This window comes from Platalea leucorodia, assembly GCF_965183815.1.
Source record: "Platalea leucorodia genome assembly, chromosome: 6".
Lineage (NCBI taxonomy): Eukaryota > Metazoa > Chordata > Aves > Pelecaniformes > Threskiornithidae > Platalea > Platalea leucorodia.
In genome coordinates, this window is record NC_138828.1 from 86,562,117 (window position 1) to 86,583,786 (window position 21,670).

General features: G+C 57.6%; 1 protein-coding gene across 2 annotated transcripts in view; it reads right to left on the reverse strand.

Annotated features, from left to right (window-relative positions):
- Positions 1 to 21,670, reverse strand: part of DCTN1 (dynactin subunit 1) — an 84,612-nt gene that overhangs the window by 37,609 nt on the left and 25,333 nt on the right. For both annotated transcript variants that reach the window (XM_082315419.1, XM_082315420.1), the window contains 3 exons: positions 20,326 to 20,574; positions 15,487 to 15,565; positions 11,492 to 11,523 (listed from right to left, as the gene is read on the reverse strand). In XM_082315419.1, coding sequence (XP_082171545.1) covers positions 11,492 to 11,523; positions 15,487 to 15,565; positions 20,326 to 20,553 — 339 coding nt within the window. In that variant the 5' untranslated portion in view covers positions 20,554 to 20,574. The remainder of the gene's footprint in view (positions 1 to 11,491; positions 11,524 to 15,486; positions 15,566 to 20,325; positions 20,575 to 21,670) is intronic.

Genomic DNA, 21,670 nt, shown 5'->3' on the forward strand with positions numbered 1-21,670 from the left:
AACACGGGCTGGGCGGGGAACGGATGGAGAGCAGCCCTGAGGAGGACGACGTGGGGGCGTTGGTTGATAAGAAACACCATGACCCAAGCAATGTGCTCTCACAGCCCAGAAAGCCACCCGTACCCTGGGCTGCATCCCCCGCAGCGTGGGCAGCGGGGCGAGGGAGGGGATTCTGCCCCTCTGCCCCGCTCTGGGGAGACCCCCCCGGAGCCCTGCGTCCAGCTCGGGGGTCCTCAGCACGGGAAGGACATGGAGCTGTTGGAGCGGGGCCGGAGGAGGCCACGAAGATGCTCCGAGGCTGGAGCACCTCTGCTGTGAGGACAGGCTGAGAGCTGGGGGTGCTCAGCCCGGAGAAGGCTGCGGGGAGACCTGATAGCAGCCTCCCAGCGCTTGAAGGGGGCCTGCAGGAAAGCTGGGGAGGGACTTTTACAAGGGCACATAGTGACAGGACAAGGGGGAATGGCTACAAACTGGAAGAGGGCAGACTTAGATTAGATACAAGGAGGTGGTTCTTCACTCTGAGGGTGGGGAGGCCCTGGACCAGGCTGCCCAGAGGAGCTGTGGGTGCCCCGTCCCTGGCAGTGTCCAGGGCCAGGCTGGACGGGGCTCTGAGCACCCTGGTCTGGGGGAAGGTGTCCCTGCCCATGGCAGGGGGTTGGAACCAGATGATCTCTAAGGTCCCTTCCCACCCAAACCCTTCCATGATTCTATCACCTGGCAAGCCTGGAAGCATCCTTCTTGGCACTCCCCCTCCAGGCAGCATCTCTCGTACCACAGAGAGGATCACAGATTTAAGAGGATCACAGATCAAAGGCTGGGCTGTGCTGTTGGTACGCAGGATCTCCCGGCCGTGCTGAAGAACCGGAGGCAGCCTCCAACCCCTTCTGCTGCAGAAGATGGTTGTCAAAAAAACCTGCCTAACATCCACCCCAGATCCTGGTAAGAGCAAACCCCACCACGCTGAGGCCTCTTGCCCAGCCACCGCCGTCAGACACAAGGCTCCTGGGGAGGCAGGGGAGCACAACGGTAACCCCGTGTAGAGATGAGCTCGCTCGCTACCGGGAGCGGGGACAAACGTACCTTCTGCTGTCCTAACTGCACCCCAAAAACGCGCAAACTTTGCAAAATACGCCAGGGTGCAAAAAGTACGCGAGAGCTGTATTCTAGATGTATTGTAGATGTAAGTTTATATAAAGGTGGTCCTGGCCAACACATGGGGCTGCCTCAACCTTTGAGAATTCCTAAAGCAGAAAAAAAAAGGTAAAAAATTGTAAACAGCTACAAAAGATAAACACTGAGGAAAGACTGGGCCCTCCAGCATCGAGTCGCTTCCAGCTGTGCTAACACTGACCGCTAGTACTTTCTGTGCGCGACGGGCTAAAAAAAAAGATCACCCTCGAGCAAATGCCTCTGGTCCCACCGCAGTTTATTAAAACAAGCCAGATAATGTTCTAATGAGCTGAGAGATGGGACAATATTCAGATGAAGAGCCAAAAGCGCGGGCCTAGGCAAGCTCTCGGGAGCTGGAGCCCTGAGGCAAAGCAGCAGATCCCAGGGGCTAACCACGAGAAGCGGTTTCAGGAGTCCCGAGGCCGCAGCACCCCACGCCATGGCTGCGGGTACAGCTACGGGCAGCTCGGACCTGCACCGTGCCCCGCACGGCGACGGGGCCAAGACGTTTTTCCGCCTGTGTCAAACACCAGGTAGCTAAAAGGCAGGAATAAAGGAGGTGCGGGCTGTGCCGAGCCCCAGACCCAGCGGGGAACCCTCGCCAGCCCGGTCCTGGGGGTGGGAACCCTCCGGCAGCGGGGAGACCCCCCGGCTCCGACCTGTGCAAACGCCCAGGGAAGAGAAGCGAGGAGTGCTGCCTCTCAGGTGACCGGGGCTGGGGAGATACTATGCATCCTCATAAGCAAACAGACCCATTTGCAAAGTTAATTAAGAACAGGATTGACCCAGAGAGCTATACGTACCAACTTAGCCTAGTTTTTACTATCTTTCGCATAAGCCTAGATTAAAATCACTCCTTTTCAAGCAACTAACAATTTTCTGTTGTTCAAAGGAGAAGGGCACGGGGTGAGCCCAAAGGGAACTGCTGCTGCGGGCTTGCCGAGGCTTCCCCAGGGGGATTTAAAGACACGTTACGCTTTCTGCACAGCCGCAGCGCACCGGAGGCATCCTGCGGCACAGCCTGGCTCCCCAGGGGCAACGTGGACCCTGCCATTTACCATCTGCCTCCAGGCAGAGCCGACAGCCTGTGCAGACACACGCTGCCTCGACTTCCACCCCGGCAAATGCAAACTGAAGCCGGAGCCCAACTGGATTTGTCCTCAGAAAGTCAGAGCTCAGCCCACATTAGAAAAACCAACACGTAGGCCACGAAGCCCTGAGCTGGCCGAAGCCGTGAGCTGCGTGAGGGCAGAGGTGGCTTACGCCCGCTCACGCCGTACCTGAGCACGCGCCTTATCGCCAGCCCGAGCACAGGCTGTCCTCGCTCCCAGTGGCGCTTCCCATCTCCCCGTGCCAAGCAGTTTTTCCTATACTGAATCCTTGAGTGTCCAGGGAAGTCACAGGCACTCACCAACTGGGGGCACGGAGGCAGGGAGCATCGGTCTCGAGCTCTCCGCTCGCACGCCGGCTGCGGTCACCGCTCTCCTGCCTTGCACCTGGGTTTTCCCTCTCAGCTCCGGTCCCAGCTTGCGGTTGCCAAACCTGCTGCTGGTGCGTACTGGTGTCTGCGAGACACCTGCTGCCGCGGCAGTCGTGCGCATGGACGCGCTCGCCATCGGGTTTGATTCTGCTCCTCTGGGACGCTCAGAGCTCTGGCTGGGGACCTGCATCGGCCTCCCAGGCTCGGGCTGCCCGCTGGGTCACGCCTTGCTGGCAACAACCAACCTGGAGGCCAAGTTACAGTCGCAGCCCGTCAGTACCGGGGCGGCTCACCAGCCCCATCGCCAGCCAGCTCCCTCCTCCTCAGCTTTGACGAGGATTCTTCGGGGCCAGCAGAGAAAGAGCTTGTTCTAGGTCAGCGGAGTCGGCCCGCCGCTCCACAAAGGGCTGAATTGTCAGACGGGATGGTGCCGCCTCCACAGACACAGTTCTGGGGACGAGACAAACACATGGGTATCCAAACCTCGCGGCCGTTTGGTTCCTGGTAACCGGCTGCGGCTCTACGCAGAGCCCCTGTGGGCAGTAAAAGGCAGCAAACCGATCCGGACACCTTCGAGGGCTGAGGGCAGGATCCCAGCAGCGTCCCCGCTCCCCCCCAGCAGAGCTGCTGCCGAGCGGCATTTTTAACAGCACTAATAGCATACGTTAATGAAGAACCAACGAGTTTCATGAGTTTGAGCACGTCACGTCTGTTTTGGGTCAAGAGCTGACAGAGGCGGCTCTTACGTTATCTGAAGGCATCCGAAAGCCCCAGTAGCAACCCTCTCCAACCCCGGGTCGGCCCGGAGGACGGAGGCTTTCCTCCAGGGTGCAACTTCAGCCGTCACCCAGACCCATCGGGCAAGAGGCCCACGTTCGTATTAAGTATCCTCCGACAAAAGCAACCTTGATTTGTGGCTGTAAGCCCCTTAGTGAACAAAGTGCCATATACATTGCTGAAGGAGTCACATGAAAGCTTACGCAGATTTAACATTCAGCTAAGAGAATTAAGGATATTACAGTAAGGGGGGCAGGGCAGTAGCTGCTCTAATGAACCAACTCCTCTCCTAATGCACAGCTTGGTTTTCTAAATCCAGAATATATCCGTTCTTCCCACATCCAGGATTCAACAAACACCAAGGCGGGGCTGGCCGCACACCTACGGAGCTGCCCTCTTAAGCAGAAGCAGCGGATGAGAAAATGCAATTTCACAAGGGAAAAAGCAAGTGTCGGACGCTTTACAGCTGTCCTTTGAAAACGTTCAGAGACGTGTAAGAGACGCTATTTCTCTGAAAGCCCTGCAAAGTAACAGGGAGCTTTGAGCCCCCACACAGCTAAGAAGGCTGGGGAGTCTCCTCGGTTTGGAGCAGGAGCAGCCTGCGACGCTGCCGGGGTTAACTCCGGCTCCTTTCGCGGTACCACCAGCTTGCGGCGCCAGATGCTGCTCAGCTCGCAGCTCCGGAGGTTGGCCGGCCCTTCCCTTGCTTAGCAGCAAAACCACCACCATTCTGCAGCACGGCCTCGCCGCCAGCGTCCCTCAGAGGCAGGCAGAACTGCCACGACAGCTTGTCGGCCGGCCAAGAGGAATGCCAGCCACGTCAAAATCAGCGCGCAGGTTCACGTAGACCCTTTTGTAGGACGTGTTTTCGGCAGTTCAGAGGCGAGGCACGTTTTATGAGATAATCGGATTACTCTTTCCTTTAAAGGATTAATAGGGCTTGGGTTGGCCCCTCTTCTTTAAAAAGAAACCATCTGGAAGCGGATCGCTCCATGCCCTCATCAGGCTGAAACGGGCCATCTGCTCCCCGCACCAGAGGCTGCCGCCGAAGCCGGCCAGCGACCGGGCACGGCGGCAACCGGGAGGACAAGAGAGGATCAGAGCGGGATCAGGCGCCCAGCAGAGAGGGAGGTGAAGCCATGCTTGTTACAGAGCTCAAAACAAAACACTTGAGATTCAGCTCCGGCACACAGAGTGCCAGCTGGGATGATGAAAGGAATGGGAATGTTACTGGAGCTGGGACAAAGCCAATCCATCGGGCGGGGGAACAGGCATCAAACTAGCTTTAGCTCACGCTGTCGCAGGTTAGGTGAGCTGTGGTGAGAGAAGCACCCGTGGAAAAGAGAGTTCTCATCCCGGTCACGCAGCTCAGGCGTACGGGAGGGCGCTGGACGCCTGCTCCCACGCCAGAGAAGGGCTCGCTGCCGCTCACGCCTGCAGCTCGCTGCAAACGCGACCACCAAACCCGCTGCGGGACCAGCCGCCCTCCTGCCGCCAGTTAAGAACTTGCTCCCTGCCTCGGCCGAGCTGGGACTCCCCGTGCTCGGGGTCTCCGACGGCCTCCAGGTACAACCGGGCACCGCAGCTGTGCCCTAACCCCAACCCCACGCCTACCCCTGTTCCACCCGGGAGCGGCAGGCACGCCTGTGGCCTGTCCCCTTCCACCTGGAGCTCTGCGCAACTCCGCCATCGCTGCACAACCGGGGCAGCACGATGCTGACCCGGGGAGCAACTGTCCAAGCTGCGCTGGTAGGGGACGGCGGAGGCCGAGCCAGGCAGCCGGCACAGCTACGTTAGCCAGACGAGGTGGGACCAGACCAGATAAAGCAGGCAGACGAGGCACGGCCCACCGATAAGGCAGAGCGTGTTCAGACACAGGCATCCTACCCCCGATGTCCCCACCAGCGAGGCACGGGAGCCATGAAACAGGGAATCCAGCGGTGCTTCGGGCAGAAGGAAGCCGGCTCCCCACCACCATCCCACCAGCCGGTGCGGTAACACGGACCGGCCGGAGGGGCCTCCGGACCCCTGCTCCCACCCCGCAGCCGCAGGGCCCCGGGGCTGAGCTGGCAGCCCCCGCACAAGCAAAGAGCCACCGCGGTGCCGGCCAGAGCCACCGCACCCGCGCCGAGGCGGGCAGCCTGCACCAGAACGGCGGCCGCGGCACGTGCGGCCGCAGGGCGGAGCGGGATGCCGGGAAGGACACCCGAGGAACACTGCTCCCGCTGCTCTCCCAGGCTCCAAACACCCGCAGCTCAAGGACTCCCCGAGCCAAATATAATTCACACGCACTTTGTATTTCACAAGATTTAACTTTAGGGAAGCTGCCCAGCCTTCCTCTGCACCCCTGGAAGTCCTTACCACCCCCAGCACCCCGGGGCAAGAGTGCACAGCTCCGTCACTCGAGGGGTGACCAAGACGCCCTCGGCCTGGGGAGGCAGCTCCCACCACGGCCCTGGCAGCGGACCCGGCCCCTCGGTCCCACTGGAAGGCGACACTGCGTGACCCAGCGCCATCCCAGGCGCTTCGGCAAGAGAGGAGACAGGCTGGGTCAGTGAAACCTCGACCCCGGTGGCACGGAGGAGGTAAGGGAGCACACAACCCATTTCGCTCCAAAAATTAGGAGAGAAACACCCTCTTACTGCTTTTTGAACAGATGTTTGGTGTCCTTCCCACCCCCCAGCGTACCAGCAGCCTGGCCCGGGCCGGGGCCGGCAAACCCCTCCGGGACAGGCCAGCAGCTCCCCGCGTGCCAGGGACAGCCGGGACCACCGGCTCCTGAGCAGCCCCGGCACCCGGCAGAGAGCCTGAGCGAGGCAGAGGCGGCAGACGCCTGTGCGGGGGACGAGGACACCCTGACACCCCGCACTGCCACGCAGCCTCGCGGCCGACGGGAAGGACCTCCGGCTCCGCGCAGCCCCAGGGATGGCACGGCCGGGGTCCCTCCAACAGGGGCTGCCGCCCCGGCACCAGCACGGGCCATGCGACCGACAGCGGAGGCCAGAACGGCCACGACCTCAACGGCCAGAGACCCTACTCCGCTGCTGCCGACGAGCTCAAAGACGGCAGCAAAACCAAGGCGAACAGAGGGGGACGCTGGCTGGGAGGGTAAGGACCATCTGGCACAAAAAAGCAGCAAGCAGCAGCTTTTAATACGATTAAAGTCTATATTTAACATGCAAAGAGCTACCTTAATCTCATGAATAAGGATTTATCTGCTAATCGTGTTAGTTATTTTGTGATCGTACCAACTGGACTGCAATTTTCACACGCTCGTGCAAGGTCAAGAGCTGCAAAGGAGAGGGGTGAAGAGCTGACAAGTTCATCAAAGGCTGAAAACGTTAAATTCTGAGGTGACATCAGCAAAAACGTGGTGCTGGCCTGTCCCTCTGCGAAGAGTTACGAGGTACCTGCCTGAGCCCATCTCCACGCACCGCTCCTCGCCTCGGGGCTTTCTGGGGCCAAATGCTGCTGTTTGGATCATCTCTCCACCCAAAAATCAAAATGAAGGCGGCTGGAAACAAAAGACGCGTCGAAGATACGGCATCATGTGCGCCACGGACTCGGCAGGTACCGCATCGCTTTCCCTCTCGTGCTCGTACCGTGCCTGCTCCCAGCCCCGAGCGGCCGATTCGCTTTGCTCCTGGCAAGGGTTCCATGGCAAAAAAATATTCCCCCAGCAGCCTACAGGAAATTAGGATGCTTTGCCAAGACCTCTGTAGTTTTAGTTCATTGTGGTAATAAGCGATACAAAAGATTTTTGGCTTTGGTAAGTGTTATAAACAGGCTGGTTGCGGGGTGTTCTTACCTCGGGAGAAGCACGGGAAGCCGCAGCCCGAGGAGAGGACAAGTAAGCAAAACCGTGACTTGCCTCCAAGTCGCCAAAGCGTATTTCTCGGGTATCTTTTTCCAAACTCTTGGGGTTTGTTCTTTCGCTACGGCGGCTCCCTGTTTTACCACTGCTCAGCTGCAGATTAAAACTGCTCATGAGAAAACGCTTTATGCAGCATTGCCTTGTGTTGTTTAGAAAACCGCTATACAGTGGGCAATAACGGGCCACGTAACGGCGCTGTGATAACAGACCGGGTTACCGAAGCAGACGTAGAGCTTTAAACGCTTCCCCGTCAGACAGCAAGCGTGGGGGAGCACAGCTTATGCTTCCCGCAGCACGCAGAGCACTTAGCGTGCAGCTGGTGCTTCCAACACCCGCGGGCCGGGGAGCACACACTCGATTAAAGTGTTAGTTAAAGGAACGAGAAGGCAGAAGGCGGCGACAGCCGGAGGCGTGCCAGCCACTCCTTCGGGTGGAAGCGGCAATACGCGCGCGGGCTCTCTGGTGCCCACGACTTACAGCGGGGCGATGCGAAAGCTTTGCGCAGACGCGTTGGGAGCGATGCTGGGCACGGCCCGCGGGTAACGCAGTAACCGGCACCCAGCGCCGACTTGAAAACCCAACTGCGGTTAACTGGAACAGCAGAAAATCTCACAATTGAGCATAACGAAAAAGGCAGGGCTGCCAGCCTCCCTCCAGCAGCAGCAGGGCAGCCGTGCCGCAATGCACTCTTCCCACCGCGCTGCGGTCTGGCTCAGAAGCCATCGCTTCTGCTGCATTCACCTCCCATCCCCTGAGCAAGCCGGGGCTGGCGAAGGGGAGCACATGCAATGAGCAAACATGCAGCGGTACGATGGAGGCACAGCAGCAATGAGTGACAATGAACGGGGATGCACTGGGGGGCCTTTCATGCGGCCAGGAGACGCGGCAACACACAGATAATTGTCAAAAAAGCACCACCTTTTTAGGCTTCACTCCACGCTGCATGAAGAGGGAATAAAAGGGTACAAAGTTAGAGCTCACATCGCATCGACAGTGGTGATAAGAAGCAATCTGCTTTCTGCTCAAACATCACAAGTTTCAGAGGTAGCTATTGACGGAAGAGGACATGTCGCAGTGAAGCCATTGGGCTGCACAAATAGGTACAATCAGAAAGGAAAACATATTCAGGCAAATTTAAACAAACACAAGATGGCTTAAGAGAAGAAAGCAGACAACAGAGTTTGTTTTCAACCCTCTGATTTAGGAGCTTTACTCCAGTGTCACTGACCCACCTTCAGCACAAAACCTTCTGAGGTGCAGGACGTACCCAAAGGAAAATAAATTCACTTACTGGTAGCCATCAAAGAAGCACTTGCACTTGCAAAGAAGAGTTAAGCACCGCGCTTAGCTGCTGAAACCTGGAACCCCTGGGGAGGAGGATCCCACCCCAGAGCCAGCTCTCACAGCCCCGCTCCCCTCCCGCGCCCGCCCGCCAAGGGAAGAAGCTGCCGCACCCCACCATTTTCTGCCCACCTTCTCGTGGGTGCGCTTCCACCGCCCCTCGGCTCGCAAAGGCTGCGCACGACTTACAGCAACAGGACATTTTGCTTTTAAAATGCAATTCTTGACCACACCAAGGCAAAGCCCTGCATCGGCTGCTGCCCTAAGGATGATTTTTCGTGGCGGCAGGGAGTTTATGCAATCGTGCTGGGAAGAAATTGCACCGCATCCAAAGCGTGCTGGAAATTTTCTGCAGTTTCTTGCCACTCAGGGCCCCCTCCACCCATGGGAAAGACCTTTTCCCCGTTTTTAGAAGTCCCGATGCCACAGCCCAGAGGAGCAGAGGTAACAGCTTCTCAGGCCCAGCCATGAAGGAGCTGGCGTTTCGACGCCGGGATCTCCCAGGATTCCCAGACACCGTTCTCGGAAGACGCAAACACGGAGCCAACAGGTCCTGCCTCCGAGGCCGCCACCTCAACACCCTGCCGTCACCGGGAAGAGGAGCGAGGGGTACGCCAGCCGAGGGCGGCTAGGGACGGGCCAGCCAAACGAGGGGCGCTCCCATTTCTGTGGGATTCGCACCCAGAACACGGCAGCCGGCCCACGAGCCGCAGCAGCCTGCAGAAAGCCGTGCTCCCGCGCTGCCCGCAGCGGTGCCCGCAGCGGTGCCCGCAGCCTCCCACCGGGCTGCTGCCGCGGCGCTGGCCTGCAGGAGCACCTAAGGGAACCAAGAGCTCTTGGCTGATTTTCCAGTTTCAGAGAACGTGATGCGGTAGCACAGAAAACACCTTTTGCAGCAGCGTTAAGTACGTATTCAGGATGGAAATCACCCAAAATATTGCACGGCAGAGGTTTTACTCCCAGAAAATAGCAGCTCTTCCTTGGACAAACTGCAACAGTGGTCACCACGTAGTCAAGCCAACACACGTGGATAAGGCCAAGGAGGATCGAGAGGACCACACCAACTGCAGCGCTCTCCCGCAGCCTCTCAAGAGGCCGCAGCTGCTTCTGTTCCCTCCCGCGGCGTGCCGCTACGCCGGCTCGAAGCCAGGCTCCTATGTCTGACCGCAGCAAGCCGGGCCCCTTCGCGGTGCCAGCACGTAACCTGCCAGCAGCTCGAAGCGCTTTTCCCACACCTCGCCTCCGCGTTTCCGTGCGGCAGCTCCCGGGAGAGGCTGTGTAACCCAGGCAGGCAAACAGCAAAGCCCGAATTCGCCTGTCTCTAACACAGACGACAAATCTGCGTACGGCCATCACGGTGGCACCACTCGGGTCACCCCCGGGAGCCCGTCACACCGCGGACGGTATCTGAAAGGTGGCAGGGTGCTCATTTTGAACTCGGGCACTTTCCCTAATGACAAACCAGCCCGAACGCCCCGCAGCACAGCGGCACGTCGAGCAGCAGCAGCCCCTGCCCAGAACGGCACGGAGCTCCATCGACCAAAACGCTTTGCTTCCAACAGCGGCCAGCACCAAATTCTCAACTTCTTATACAGGAAAAAAAAACTGCGATGCTTACGGACAGAAGGCACCATCAGGTATTTAATCTGGGGTTTCTTAAACGTGCTGGGCACAAGCCCTTTCAGTTCAGCTCCTTCCCTGCCACCTTCTCAGGATGCGAGCAGCATGAAGAATTTAAAGGACAATTACTACTTTAGCATCCTGATTTCATGAACGCTAAGATTTTTTTCACTTCGTAAATATTACATTTATCTTTCATTACAAATGTTCTGAAAGAATTTTAAAGTTTTTCTTCCAACTCTTCAAGACTCCCTCTTGCAGCCTTTATTTTGCAGAAGGCAGTCTGGCCTGACCTCCTTTACAAGTTCAGTTCCACCTAGCAACTCGTCTGTTAATTGCAGCATATAATTAAACCAGGAGACTAAATGTTATGCGTCGCAGGCAGAGGACACGAGGGGAAAAGACGCCCCCAGCGCAGGAGGCCCTGCAATGCAAAAGGCCGATCCGACCAGACGCGCTGGCAGGTAAGTCGTGCCCCACTCAGCAGAAAAAGGCAATCGCTGCAAAATCCTCCACATCTCTTTAATACGAGATGGGGATTTCTTCTCCACCCTCTGCCCTGGCAGGCAGCTCAACAAGGCAGAGCCTCCCGGGCACCTGAGCCCGATTAACCGCCCGGAGCACCTCAACCATCGAGGGCCATCGAGATTCCTGGATAAAGATACTCAGAAGCAGACACCGTTTCTCTGCAATCCACCCGGTACAAGCCAGAGAAAGCTAATTTCAGCTATCCCGAGCAGTACGCTCTTCCTGCGGGATGTAAGGGTCATTATTTAGAGGAACAGAGCCAAGAGGCACGCGGGGCGTGAATGTTGCAGTATCGATTGAACTCAGATAAAACGTGTAATACAGGAAAACCTGCGGGGGTTTTAGTCCTCAGTACCTTACTGGTTTCTGGTCATTAGTTGAAAATTACTTTTTACAGGGCCTTGTTTCCCATGGGTTTCAGAAGCAACTCACTTTACCACGGGCATTGTTATTACAGAGCACAGAACTGAAAAGGACTAAATAAGAGACAGGCTGGCAAAACTGTCCTTGCTGTATGGTGTGGGTATGTGTGTGCCTCCAGGCGCTTCTCCTGCAGGGTTGAAAAGCGGAGCTTTTAGAGAGGTGATAAAAGTTAATGACGAAAAACCAAGAGTGGCACGTGCAAGTCTGCCTCTTCCGCTAATCGCGCGCTGCAAAGGGAATTTCCTCCAGCAGCCTGCAGTCGCGGGCTGGGCACTCACCAGTTTGCTGGCTTTGGCGGCGTCCAGGGAATCTGCAACGAAAAACAGCAAGAGAACCATGAGCTTTGGCCCGAAGGACGCCCCTGGCCTGGCCCGCAGGCCAAGCGCCTCTGCAGCCCAGCACGTGTCGCGGCACAGCGAAAGGACCGTTTACGCGTGTTCTTAGGGAACCGGGCGTGAAGCAGAGACCGCGCAGCTCGGGATGCACCAGGCAACGGCGGTACAGCGGGGCACGGGTTCGGAGGAACAGGGGCTCCCTTATTAGACCCGCTGGCACGGCTCGGGAAAGCCAAAGGTTCAGACGCAGGCGTCAGAACCAGGTCAGGCTACGCTGCTTTCCTTGAGTTAAATTACTGCAATTCAGAGAACGCTGCGTCACCTTCGGAGCGCTCATTCGGAAACGCACAGCAGCGTAGCGGTCCGCACGACCACATCCGATCAGCTGGATTCCCAATGAGAATCTCATGGGAGAATCATCAGAAATACAGGTCCAGAGACCATTTACTTCGTGCGGCAAAATAAAAGGTTTCCATGCCGGTCCGTACGCGGCCAGGAATCTGAACACGCACGAGGTAGATGTACAAGAGACCTCTCGGAAACATTCCCAATCCGACCGGCTGCGCTCTGCTCTCCCGCTCAGCCCAGGAAACCTGCGCGAGAGGGGCATCCACAGCCCTGCTGGGTCTCAAGCTCAGCAGACAGGTCCTTCCCACTTCTCAGGGAGCAAACCTCCTGCACACGGGCGGCCGCCGGCAACATCTGCCGACAGCTCAGCCGCTGGCCTTCCCCAGGTCGCTAAAGCGGTGGCGAGCCGGCTGTTAGGAGCTGCTCCCATTTCATCATCCTGACAGGGCCCGCGAACGCCCCGTTACAGAGCCCGGCCACTGCGGCAGGACGGCAGGTGTCGGCGCCGGGCTAAACGCCAGCGCTCACCCAAACCCGCCTCCCCCGAGCTCGGGACGCCTCCCTTGCTCTCTGGATTATCGGTGCGCACAGCGGGACAGCACAGTGAGGGCTGCGTACAGGAGTGTGGAGGAACCAGACTGCATGATCTTGGCTTATGGGCCTCAGAGATGTGGGTAACCACTGCAGGTTTGGCTGAATTACATCCTTTGCTCCACCTCTGGGTGTCCGTGGGTCCAGGAGCAGCTCGCAGCCACGGGGGCTGCTTGTCCCGCTCCTCTCCCAGCTGCAATTCCAGCAGGGTTTAATATTTCCAGCCGTGGCACTCATCACCCCAACAGCAAGCGCTGCAGAAGCCTCTCGTAAATAAAAGGCAGGAGCCGCCTCCGCTGCGTGCCTCACGCCTCTGCCAGGCCGGGAGCGGGAGGTGCTGGATCTATGGGAAGAGCGATCTCTGCATCGCCCACCGCAGTCAGACCGCAGCAGCGGCGCTGCCGTTTCCATGGAAACTCCCTGGAAGCAGCCGCATCCCAGCGCCTGCATCCCAGCACTGCGGCCAACACCGAGCCTGCGCGCCCGGGCTCCCTCTTGTGCCGCCGCAGGACCCGGCCGGCGTCCACCCGCCGTGCCGCTGCTGCACGGCCCCTGCGCCCACCAGTGCAGCCATCGAGGACTGGCTCCAGCTCGTGCGCCTGTCCCTTCGCGGTGCTCCCGGCCAGCCGCGCTGCTGCCCGCGGACAGCAGTGCAAAACGCTGGTGACAGCCATCCTGCAGCCCCCAAACCTGAGCTGAACGCCCCCGCTTCCCCTCCCGCATGGCGCTCGTGGGCTCCTGCCCTGCAATGGGCTCCGGGCGGCAAGAGGCAGAGGCAGCAACGCTGATGCTGCGCAGCGGGAGGGGAACCCGAACTGCTTGGGTGTTATTCCTTTCTGTATACGCGTGGAAGAAAAAGGGCCAGAGCATCACCGCAGAACTTCAGTGAACGCCGCTGGGCAGCCAGAACAAACCTCAGAGCGTTCTGAGAAAGGAGAGGCAGTACTGCAAATATCACAGCGGCGTGCCGCGAGTGCGCGGCCGTACACCTCCGGGCGCCGCAGCCACCGCTGGTCGCCCCAGATAAAGGTTTCAGAAGAACCAGAGACAGCCCTGCAGGAGGCAGCGGAGATGAGAGCCTCGGGAAGACCTCCAGATAACGAGAGGGGAGACGGCACAGGATTCAAAGATTCATCGCACGGACACAGACAGATGTAGTGCAATTAAAAGGCAGCAACGTTTGCTGAAGAGCCACGCTGAACCCGGAGGTTTGGTTTGTGGCTTCTTCCAAGGCTTCCCTGTCTCCAAGCAGTTAACGTACTTCTGGTCTCTTCGTTCCCGTCTGCCGGCGCAAGGAAGCATCAGCTGCTGCTGAACTCTCAGGATGTCAAGCGAGGGTCTAAAGAGCCCTCGTCGTTTCTCCCTAGCTGCGAATAACCGAGGGATGAGGAGGAGGACAGCAGCCTCCCAGCGCCGGCAGGCCTGCGGCTTTCGCACGGGTTCAGCACCCGAAGGGCCGATGCCCGCTAAGACGGGGTCGGAAAGCCCGGACCTACGGGAGCAGCGGGGGAAATGCTCGCACAGCTCCAGACAAGCGCCTTATCCTAACCCAGTACAGAACTGTAACGAGGAAAACTGAATTTCCAGCTGGAAAGTCTGAATTGAGAAAGACTGAAAAGATCATATAAACCTTAAGGAGTATTTTCATTTACTGTTAGTACCAAGCCCATACAAAGCGCAGGCTGAAGCTGCACGTGAAAGGCTGGCCTTTCTAGCGCTCTGGGAAAAAAAACACTCGCACTAGTGTTCTAAGCACAAAAGTTTCTTTTTTTTGCATTAAACCCCACCCCTAAATTAAAACTGGCTTGCTTTAAATGTTTCCCTGTTCAGCTGCGCAGGCGAACTGAAGGATCCAAAGCAGAGATGAATTAAAGTGGCTGGGCTGTAGCAAACCCAAGGTCTCCGCAGCGGCAGCGAGCTGCTGGAGCCCGGAGCTCCCTGCAGGAGCAGGTGAAGGCCGAGCGCCAAGGGACGCGAGCGCCAAGGGACGCGAGCGCCAAGGGACGCGAGCGCCAGTTCGCATTTCCCTTCCGCTCACGGGACCGGCAGAATTAACATCTCATGGGAACACCCCACTTCCCAGGCTAACTTCACCCCCTTCTGATGCCTCTGGGCACGTCTTATGCAGCTGAAGGGTAGATTTCATTTCACCAAATAAAGGGGAATTTTAATTTCTACTGGCTGGGAGAGGGGAAAAACACCAACAAAAAACCCAACCCTATTCTGAACCGTTAAGCTCGTGTTCAGCAAACGCTTCACGCACAAGAAGCCCCGGCTTGGCACACAGCGCCGACAGGCCGTCCAGGGCAGGAAGCATCAGAGCTTTTCCCACAAGCTCCTAGCATCCCTAAGCGCACCACTACGTAATTCCTCAACAAAAAGAGAGCTCAAAGGGAGGCAAGCCTGTCAGAAGGAAAAAAGAGCAACCCACGAGGCACCGAACAAAGCGAGCTATTGCAGAGCGGCCTGACAAGGGGAGAAGTGGAAGGACGGCTCAGCGCCGAGCAGAAAGCGCTCGCTGCCAGAGCGGTGGGAATGAGGCACAGCCCCGAGCGGCCAGTGACCCGCACGCTGCCGTTTCACAGCGGCGGGGCGGTCCGAGCCTTCCTTCCAGGTGCCCACCCCTCCGGGAAGGATCCCCCATCCCTCTGGGAAGGATCCCCCACCCCTCCGGGAAGGGTCCCCCACTTGCTTCCCACCAGACAGACTTCCACAGTCAGGACAGAACTGCCTGGGAGCAACTTTTGCATGCGGTGCTTCCTTCCGCGATGCCCAAAGCCTGCGCAGGAGCTGGCAGAGAGGACGAGGGCAGAGGTGGATGCGCCGGGGGAGGCGAGCGTGTGCCCGAGCCGGGGACAGAGCCCCGGACACAGGCATGGCCCCTCGGCAGCCGGCACCCGCCTCCCCCGCACGGGGACCCCGACGCCCGTTCGGCAGCGGAACCTCGCCTGCTCCAGCCCAAGGGAGAGAGGTTTTGGGGCAAAACGGACCAGCCGTACCTCTTTTGGGGACCTTCAAGGCAGCAGATTCTGGTGTTTCTGGGGACGTTGTATCAGCTCCATCTTCAAAGACCTGGATCTGGAAAAAGTAGAACAACCGTTATTACAAAACAAAACAAACAAACCAACCAAACCCAACCCATAAGCAGAATATGACCAGAAACCAGGCCCATTTTGGTAGCAGATTTAAAGAGTGCAGACTGCATTTCTTTGGCACAGATTTTTAATTCAGTCGTTCAGGCTCAGCTATCCGACCCTCCTCCTTCCACAGCCTTCCTGAAAACAGCAAAATATCGTTTATGCACGTAGGGAATAAAGAATATCCACACAAGGAATAAATAAAGTCAAAACTCAGGATTCGGCAGCCCGGAACACCTTTAACGGTTCCACCACCGCTCTACACAGCAATCCGTTCATCAGCCCTGGCCTGGCAGTCAGTGTCAGTGACTGACACTTGACAGAAAGCTCAGGTTTTATTTTTTTGCGTGTTGTCTTAGCAAAAATTGCTTTAAAAGTCTTTTTTCTCTACAGAAGGAGAACTGCTTCTCTCTGACCGGAGAACGCGGGTGACCCCGAACGCAGCGCAGCCAACAGAGCGGGGTGGTTTCGGCTCGTCAGTCGTTAGCTGCCCGGCGCCCGGGCGGCACGGACACGAACGCTGCCAGGCTCGAGCCCTGTGAAGCTCGCTAAGGGCTGAAGGTTTAGGGCTATCTCTTTGTTAACTATTTTTGCGCACACTTTTTTGCCTGATAAATGTGGAAAACAATGCTGGAAAGGATTAGACCACTTCTTGAGAAGCACCCCTTCACCTTAGATCATCGACACTGCCGCAGTCGCCCCTGACAGGTCTTTGCCTGATCCGTCTCGTGAAAACCTTAAACCTGGGAGTTCAGTTTAAAAATAAAAATAATCTGTAAACCTGTCAGCCACGGTTTCTATTTTGGGCAGATGCCCCAGTACCGGGAGCAGACTCTTAAATTAAAAGAAGGAAGGAGACTGAGCAAAATGACGCCACAGAAATCACGACAACTGCGCCAACGCTGAGAAAACTCAAGCCGCGGTTTGGGAAGCGAGGATGAGCCAGGGCGCCCGGTCTGCGGAGCGACTTGGCCACGCGCAGGTTGTCACAGCTTTTCACTAAACGCGGCAGCACGACAAAACCAGACCCGAGGACCGTGGAAACGGGATCCCGGGGGATCTGCTGCACCAGGCCACGCACAGGAGTTCATCCAAACCCAGGGTGGGATTTTGAGCGGCCTTGGGGGTCCCACCAGGTCGGACTCAGGTGCCAACACCAGCCTTGCTGGGAGGTGGCTAACAAGGCGGCGGCAGGGACCAGGACAGGGCTTGCTTTTGGGTTAGGCTGGAGAAGCGCGACGAGGTACCAGACGTGCTGCGGCAGCAGATCTAAGCCGATGAGCTCCTCCGCCAAGCGGCTCCACTTGATGTCAAAATCGGCGATAATGTTTCCACACACCATAAAAGAATGCTCGTGTTCAAAATTACCAGCCCAAATACAAGTCCCTGGCAGGCAAAATGTTAAGGTTGCCAAAAGATAACGAGCAAACACGTGCTCGGAAATGCCTGTCCGTGTTGACACAGCTGCTCAAAACAGTGCCGCAGCCCTCTGCCAGCTGGGACGCAGGCAGGGAGGGGACGGCCAGCAGCAGGGAGACCACAGCCCCTCGTGGCACCCACCTCTGCACGGCGAGCCGAACCCCCCCGGCTCAGCGCCGCAGCGGCGAGTGCCTCCATCACAGCTCTGCCGAGCTCCAGGCTCCCCGCAGCCGCTTCCCTCCAGGACGGGTGTCCCTCCTGGCCGGGACACCCAGGGGACAGCGCGACCCAGCTGCGGGACGGCGACCCCGCCGGGAGACAGGGACGCCCCTAGAGCTACCGCGCTTACGGAGAGCCGGCCTGCTGCCCCACGGGACGCTGCTTCACGCGCAGAGCGAGAGGTGGTTTGCTGATTTTCTCGGCTCTTTCGGCTCTCTGCTCCCCTCGGAGCAAGGCGAGGCGCGGCTGGGACGCGCACCCCCGCCGCCGGCAGGGACCCGAGCGCGCTGGAGCACCCGCATCGCATGGGCTTGATCCTTCCCCAGGAGATGAGCGCTTTGCTACAGCTAAAGCACAGCATCAAATCCCTGTGCGGGATCTACTTTGATCTTTGCATGAAATAGAAAAAACAATTCACCTAAAGTCTTGGAAATTTTCCCATCAGTGCATTTTTAAAGCCGAAACTCCACAATAAATTGAAAGACTAAGAATACTGCTAGGCTTTATTGATGCTGGCATCACTGGTGCTCATTTTCTGAGATATATTTTTAAGTGCAGGGGAGAAGAGGAAGTTACTTAGTCTTGGAAATCCTTAAAAACACTTTACAAGTGTTTAGCAAGATGTCCTTGTATTGATGCAGGTGATCTGCTTCATAAGCAATGAGGTCTGGTGATCTGCTTCATAAGCAATCGTTTTGTTCCCCTGAAAAAAATGAGTTGTTATCGACATTCAGTGGCCTGACACCACGCGTAACCACAGGACAGCCACCCGCTCTGCTGGGGAGACCCAGAAACGAAATACGGGAGGAAGCAGCAGACAGATTTACAGCACAGAGCACCAGCAGAGCATTAACTCCGCTGAAAGGGAATGCTGCCATTTTCCATTTATACCTTAAACCCGGTTCTTGAAAAATTAATGCCCAAAGCGTAATGGTCACTTAGTGACGGGCCGCCCACACCCCGGGCGGCTTCCTCCGCCACCTCTGCCGTCTCCTGTTCCGGTGCACCCTGACTCACCGGCTCGCCCAGCTCGCCGGCGGCAAGCCCTGGGAAGCCGGGCTCCGCAAGAAGAGCCGGAGAAAGCGGCTGGAGAGCAGAGCGCCGCGGCCCCGCGCCTGTTGGGCAGCCGCCGCGCGAGGCAGGCGCGGGAATCGCCGCGGTTTGCAGCCCACGCTGGACGCGCTCCTCAAAGATCGCGCTCCCCTCTGCTCGCCAAGTTCACCTTTGCGCACAGGTCACAGATTCGGAGGGACGGCCGGTGCCACCGGCACGGGCGCATCTCCTCCGCACACGCACACCAGGGATTTGCGCTTTCGCAGGGGAGAGCGGGCAGAGACAAACTACTCCCCATCGCCGTGGAAAAGCAGCTTGTTTTTAAGCACGCTGTGCGCTCCTCAGCTGGGGACGCGCGAGACAACGACCCAACCGTTCCAAACCAAAGCGAGAAAGGGGAAGCACAGCGAGAGGCGGCTGTCGGACCCTGGAGCGAGCCTCAGCCCTCCTGCACATGGCTCCTCGGGCCGGCTCCTGCAACCCAGCAGGTCTCGAGTCCCAGGAGAAGACACCACAGAGCAGCCTTCGGTCTGACCCGCAAACACCCCCGTGCAAGGCCGTACACGGGAACCTTGCCGCCACCGCCCTGCCGTCGCCAGCAGACGAGATGGAAACTCCTCCGAGGGCCCCGGGCGAGCCAGCAACGCTGACCCGCCCACGCCAGCACCCTGGGTCACGTTCGCGCCACTGCGCGTCACCAGACGTCCGATGGGCGCAGAGGGCCACGGCCGGGCGGGCAGAGAGCTGCGGAGCTCCGCCCCAGCCACCCGGTCTGGGAGCCGCGCGTCCCGGTCCCGCAGACCAAAACTTTTAATTGTAAACTACGGATTTACTTCTCTAGCCGGCAGGCGCGGCTGAGCGACGCACCAAGGAAGCCAGGTCCCTGAGTCCCAGCGAAACAGCCAGCAGAGAGCATTCGCATCCCACCGGTGAACCGCTACCGCATCCTCCGACCAGGCGCGAGCCCTGCCCACGGCCAGCACAGAGGATGCTGGGATCCACCCCAGGACTCCTGCTCCTAAAACCCCTTGTTTCGTGTTCAGCTGCCTCCGTCGCCCGCTGCCAACGTCCTGGAAGCGAGTCACCGCGTCTGGTGGGGCAGCGGGAGGGTCTGGGAGTGGAAAGGGGCTCTGCTGCTCAGACGCCACAGGGCCGAACTTAAACCCGCCGTTTGGTGCCAGGGAAGGAGGAGAGGAGCTGAACGCCTCTCACCGTGGCATCGCGCTTGGAGCACACCAACCTGCGGGCCGCAAAAGCAGCGTCGCTTTTCTGTGCTGGTGCTGTTTGAAGATTACACAGAGGAAATTGAAATGGAAGAGACTTGTTTGTACATAAACGAGCTCCTCGTTTCCTACCCGTAGTACACAAATAGCAAAAGCTAAACAACTAAACCCAAGTCACACATTTTATATGTGTAGTAAATATTTTTAGGTAAGGTACCTATTTATTTAAGGTACCTATTTATTTACCTTTAAGGTAAATACTATTTAATTAAAATTCTCTGACTTTACTTCCACATAAACACCCAAATATTGGTCCCAAACTTCACCTCCTACAGGTGATGTAGCCGGTAACTCCCTGAGGCAGCAGACAGCAGGCAGGCTTTACTCTCCGTTTCAGAGACAAAATGAAACGTCCCACGCCCTCTGGAATTCACCAGACTTTTTCACCCAATTCATCTGAAAACATTTCACGACGACCCCACAAACTGGGCTAATCAAAGCGCCCAATGAAACGTGCGGAGAAGCTGCGTGTCCGACTGGAACAAACCCCAGCGCGGCAGGAGCCCAGCCTCCAGGCGAGGCTTCTGGCTGTCTTTGGAGCTGCTCTGCTCCCTCGCACGATGGAAAGTCCCAGAAACATCGCTCGCTCTGGGAGCGAAGGAAACTTACTTTCTCTCTCCCCATCGGGGTGCAAAGGCCATTTTCCTCTATGTAACCAAGCAACCCGTGAGCCACAGATAGCCGAGACAAGCCCGGCAAGCAGAGGCCGTCGCAGAGGGAAGCGTACCTGTGACTGCCGCACAAAGATGCCGTGGTTTTCTTCACAGGTGAAGTATTTTCTGCCCTGCACGGTCCCATCGTTCTTGCCCTTCGCTTCATCCAGGATGACACCGACCCACTTCCCCGTGGCAAACAGGGTGGCGCCGACGTAAGCCACGGTACCGCGGTGCCCCTTCCCGATGACCTCGACCCTGGAGCCCACCTTCAGGGGCTTGCTGCTCGCTTCCACGCTCATCCTGGGGCCGGTGCTGGATGCCTGATGACAGAGAGGAGAAGCACAGCGAGTTAAACGCAGCTGGTGCAGACAGACGGACGCAGGGTTCGGCCGTCCCGTTCCCCGCCAGCACCCCTCACCCGGCCCTGCACGGGGCACCCGCAGCCCGAGGGGTCGGTGCCCCTTCACCTTCAGCCAGCGACAGGGAATTCCTTCCGTTACAGCTCCAAGCAGGAATCACAAACAATGGCAAAACCACCCCTAACTACTACCCTTCCGCTTTTAACAGACACACCAGACTCACAAACCCAATTTACAAGTTTTTTATAAGCTTTGGGAAAAAAACCCACCAACCCCGACCTGCGAAGCAGCAGAGGCTAGCGCAGTCGTACTTGCCTTAACCTAAACTTGCCCCATCCTTTTTTCATTGTACCAAAAACTGCCCACAGCTTTCCAGCCCCTTGCATTACATGCTCAGGAACAGAAAACCCATTTCTGATACAGTTTACTTTCCTACCCCGTTTCACTGCCGGGATTTAAGAGGACCTGGTGGCCCACCCCCAGCCCGAGTTAGCCCACCCACCCACACCAGCTTCCCACTGCATTCAGGGGACCCCTGCGCGCCGGGACTCCGGGGTACCGATCGTAACGGCGCTTCCCATCAGGATGCTGAGGAGCAGAAAATACTGGTGGTAAATCCACCGAGCTTTCGCAGCGTTACAATCATCAGCATCAGCCCACATTTAAATTGCAGCGTGCATCATTAGATTTCAGGCTTCCCTCTGGTCAGGCAAAGCCAACCTCGCTGATCAGCTCTTAGAGCATCAGTGAGGCGGTGGGTGTGAGGAACTCAATTAAGGTACTTGAGACCACTAGAATTTGAGTAAGATTAGTTTAAGACTGATGAAGTAAGATTAATTTAAGACTGATGAAGTTTACGGGGGGTGGGGGGGCAGACAAGGCAGGCGTTGGGATCTTCCCCCCACCCCCAGTGCCCCCTCCTCTGAAACAAGCCCAGTAAAATAGCTGAAGTTCATGCTCTATTGCCATAGAGCTCAATTAACCATGCATTTTTAATTGTTTAAAAAGCAATGCTATGCTAATAGTCCCTCCTCAAACGCCGATGCCTTCACAAGGC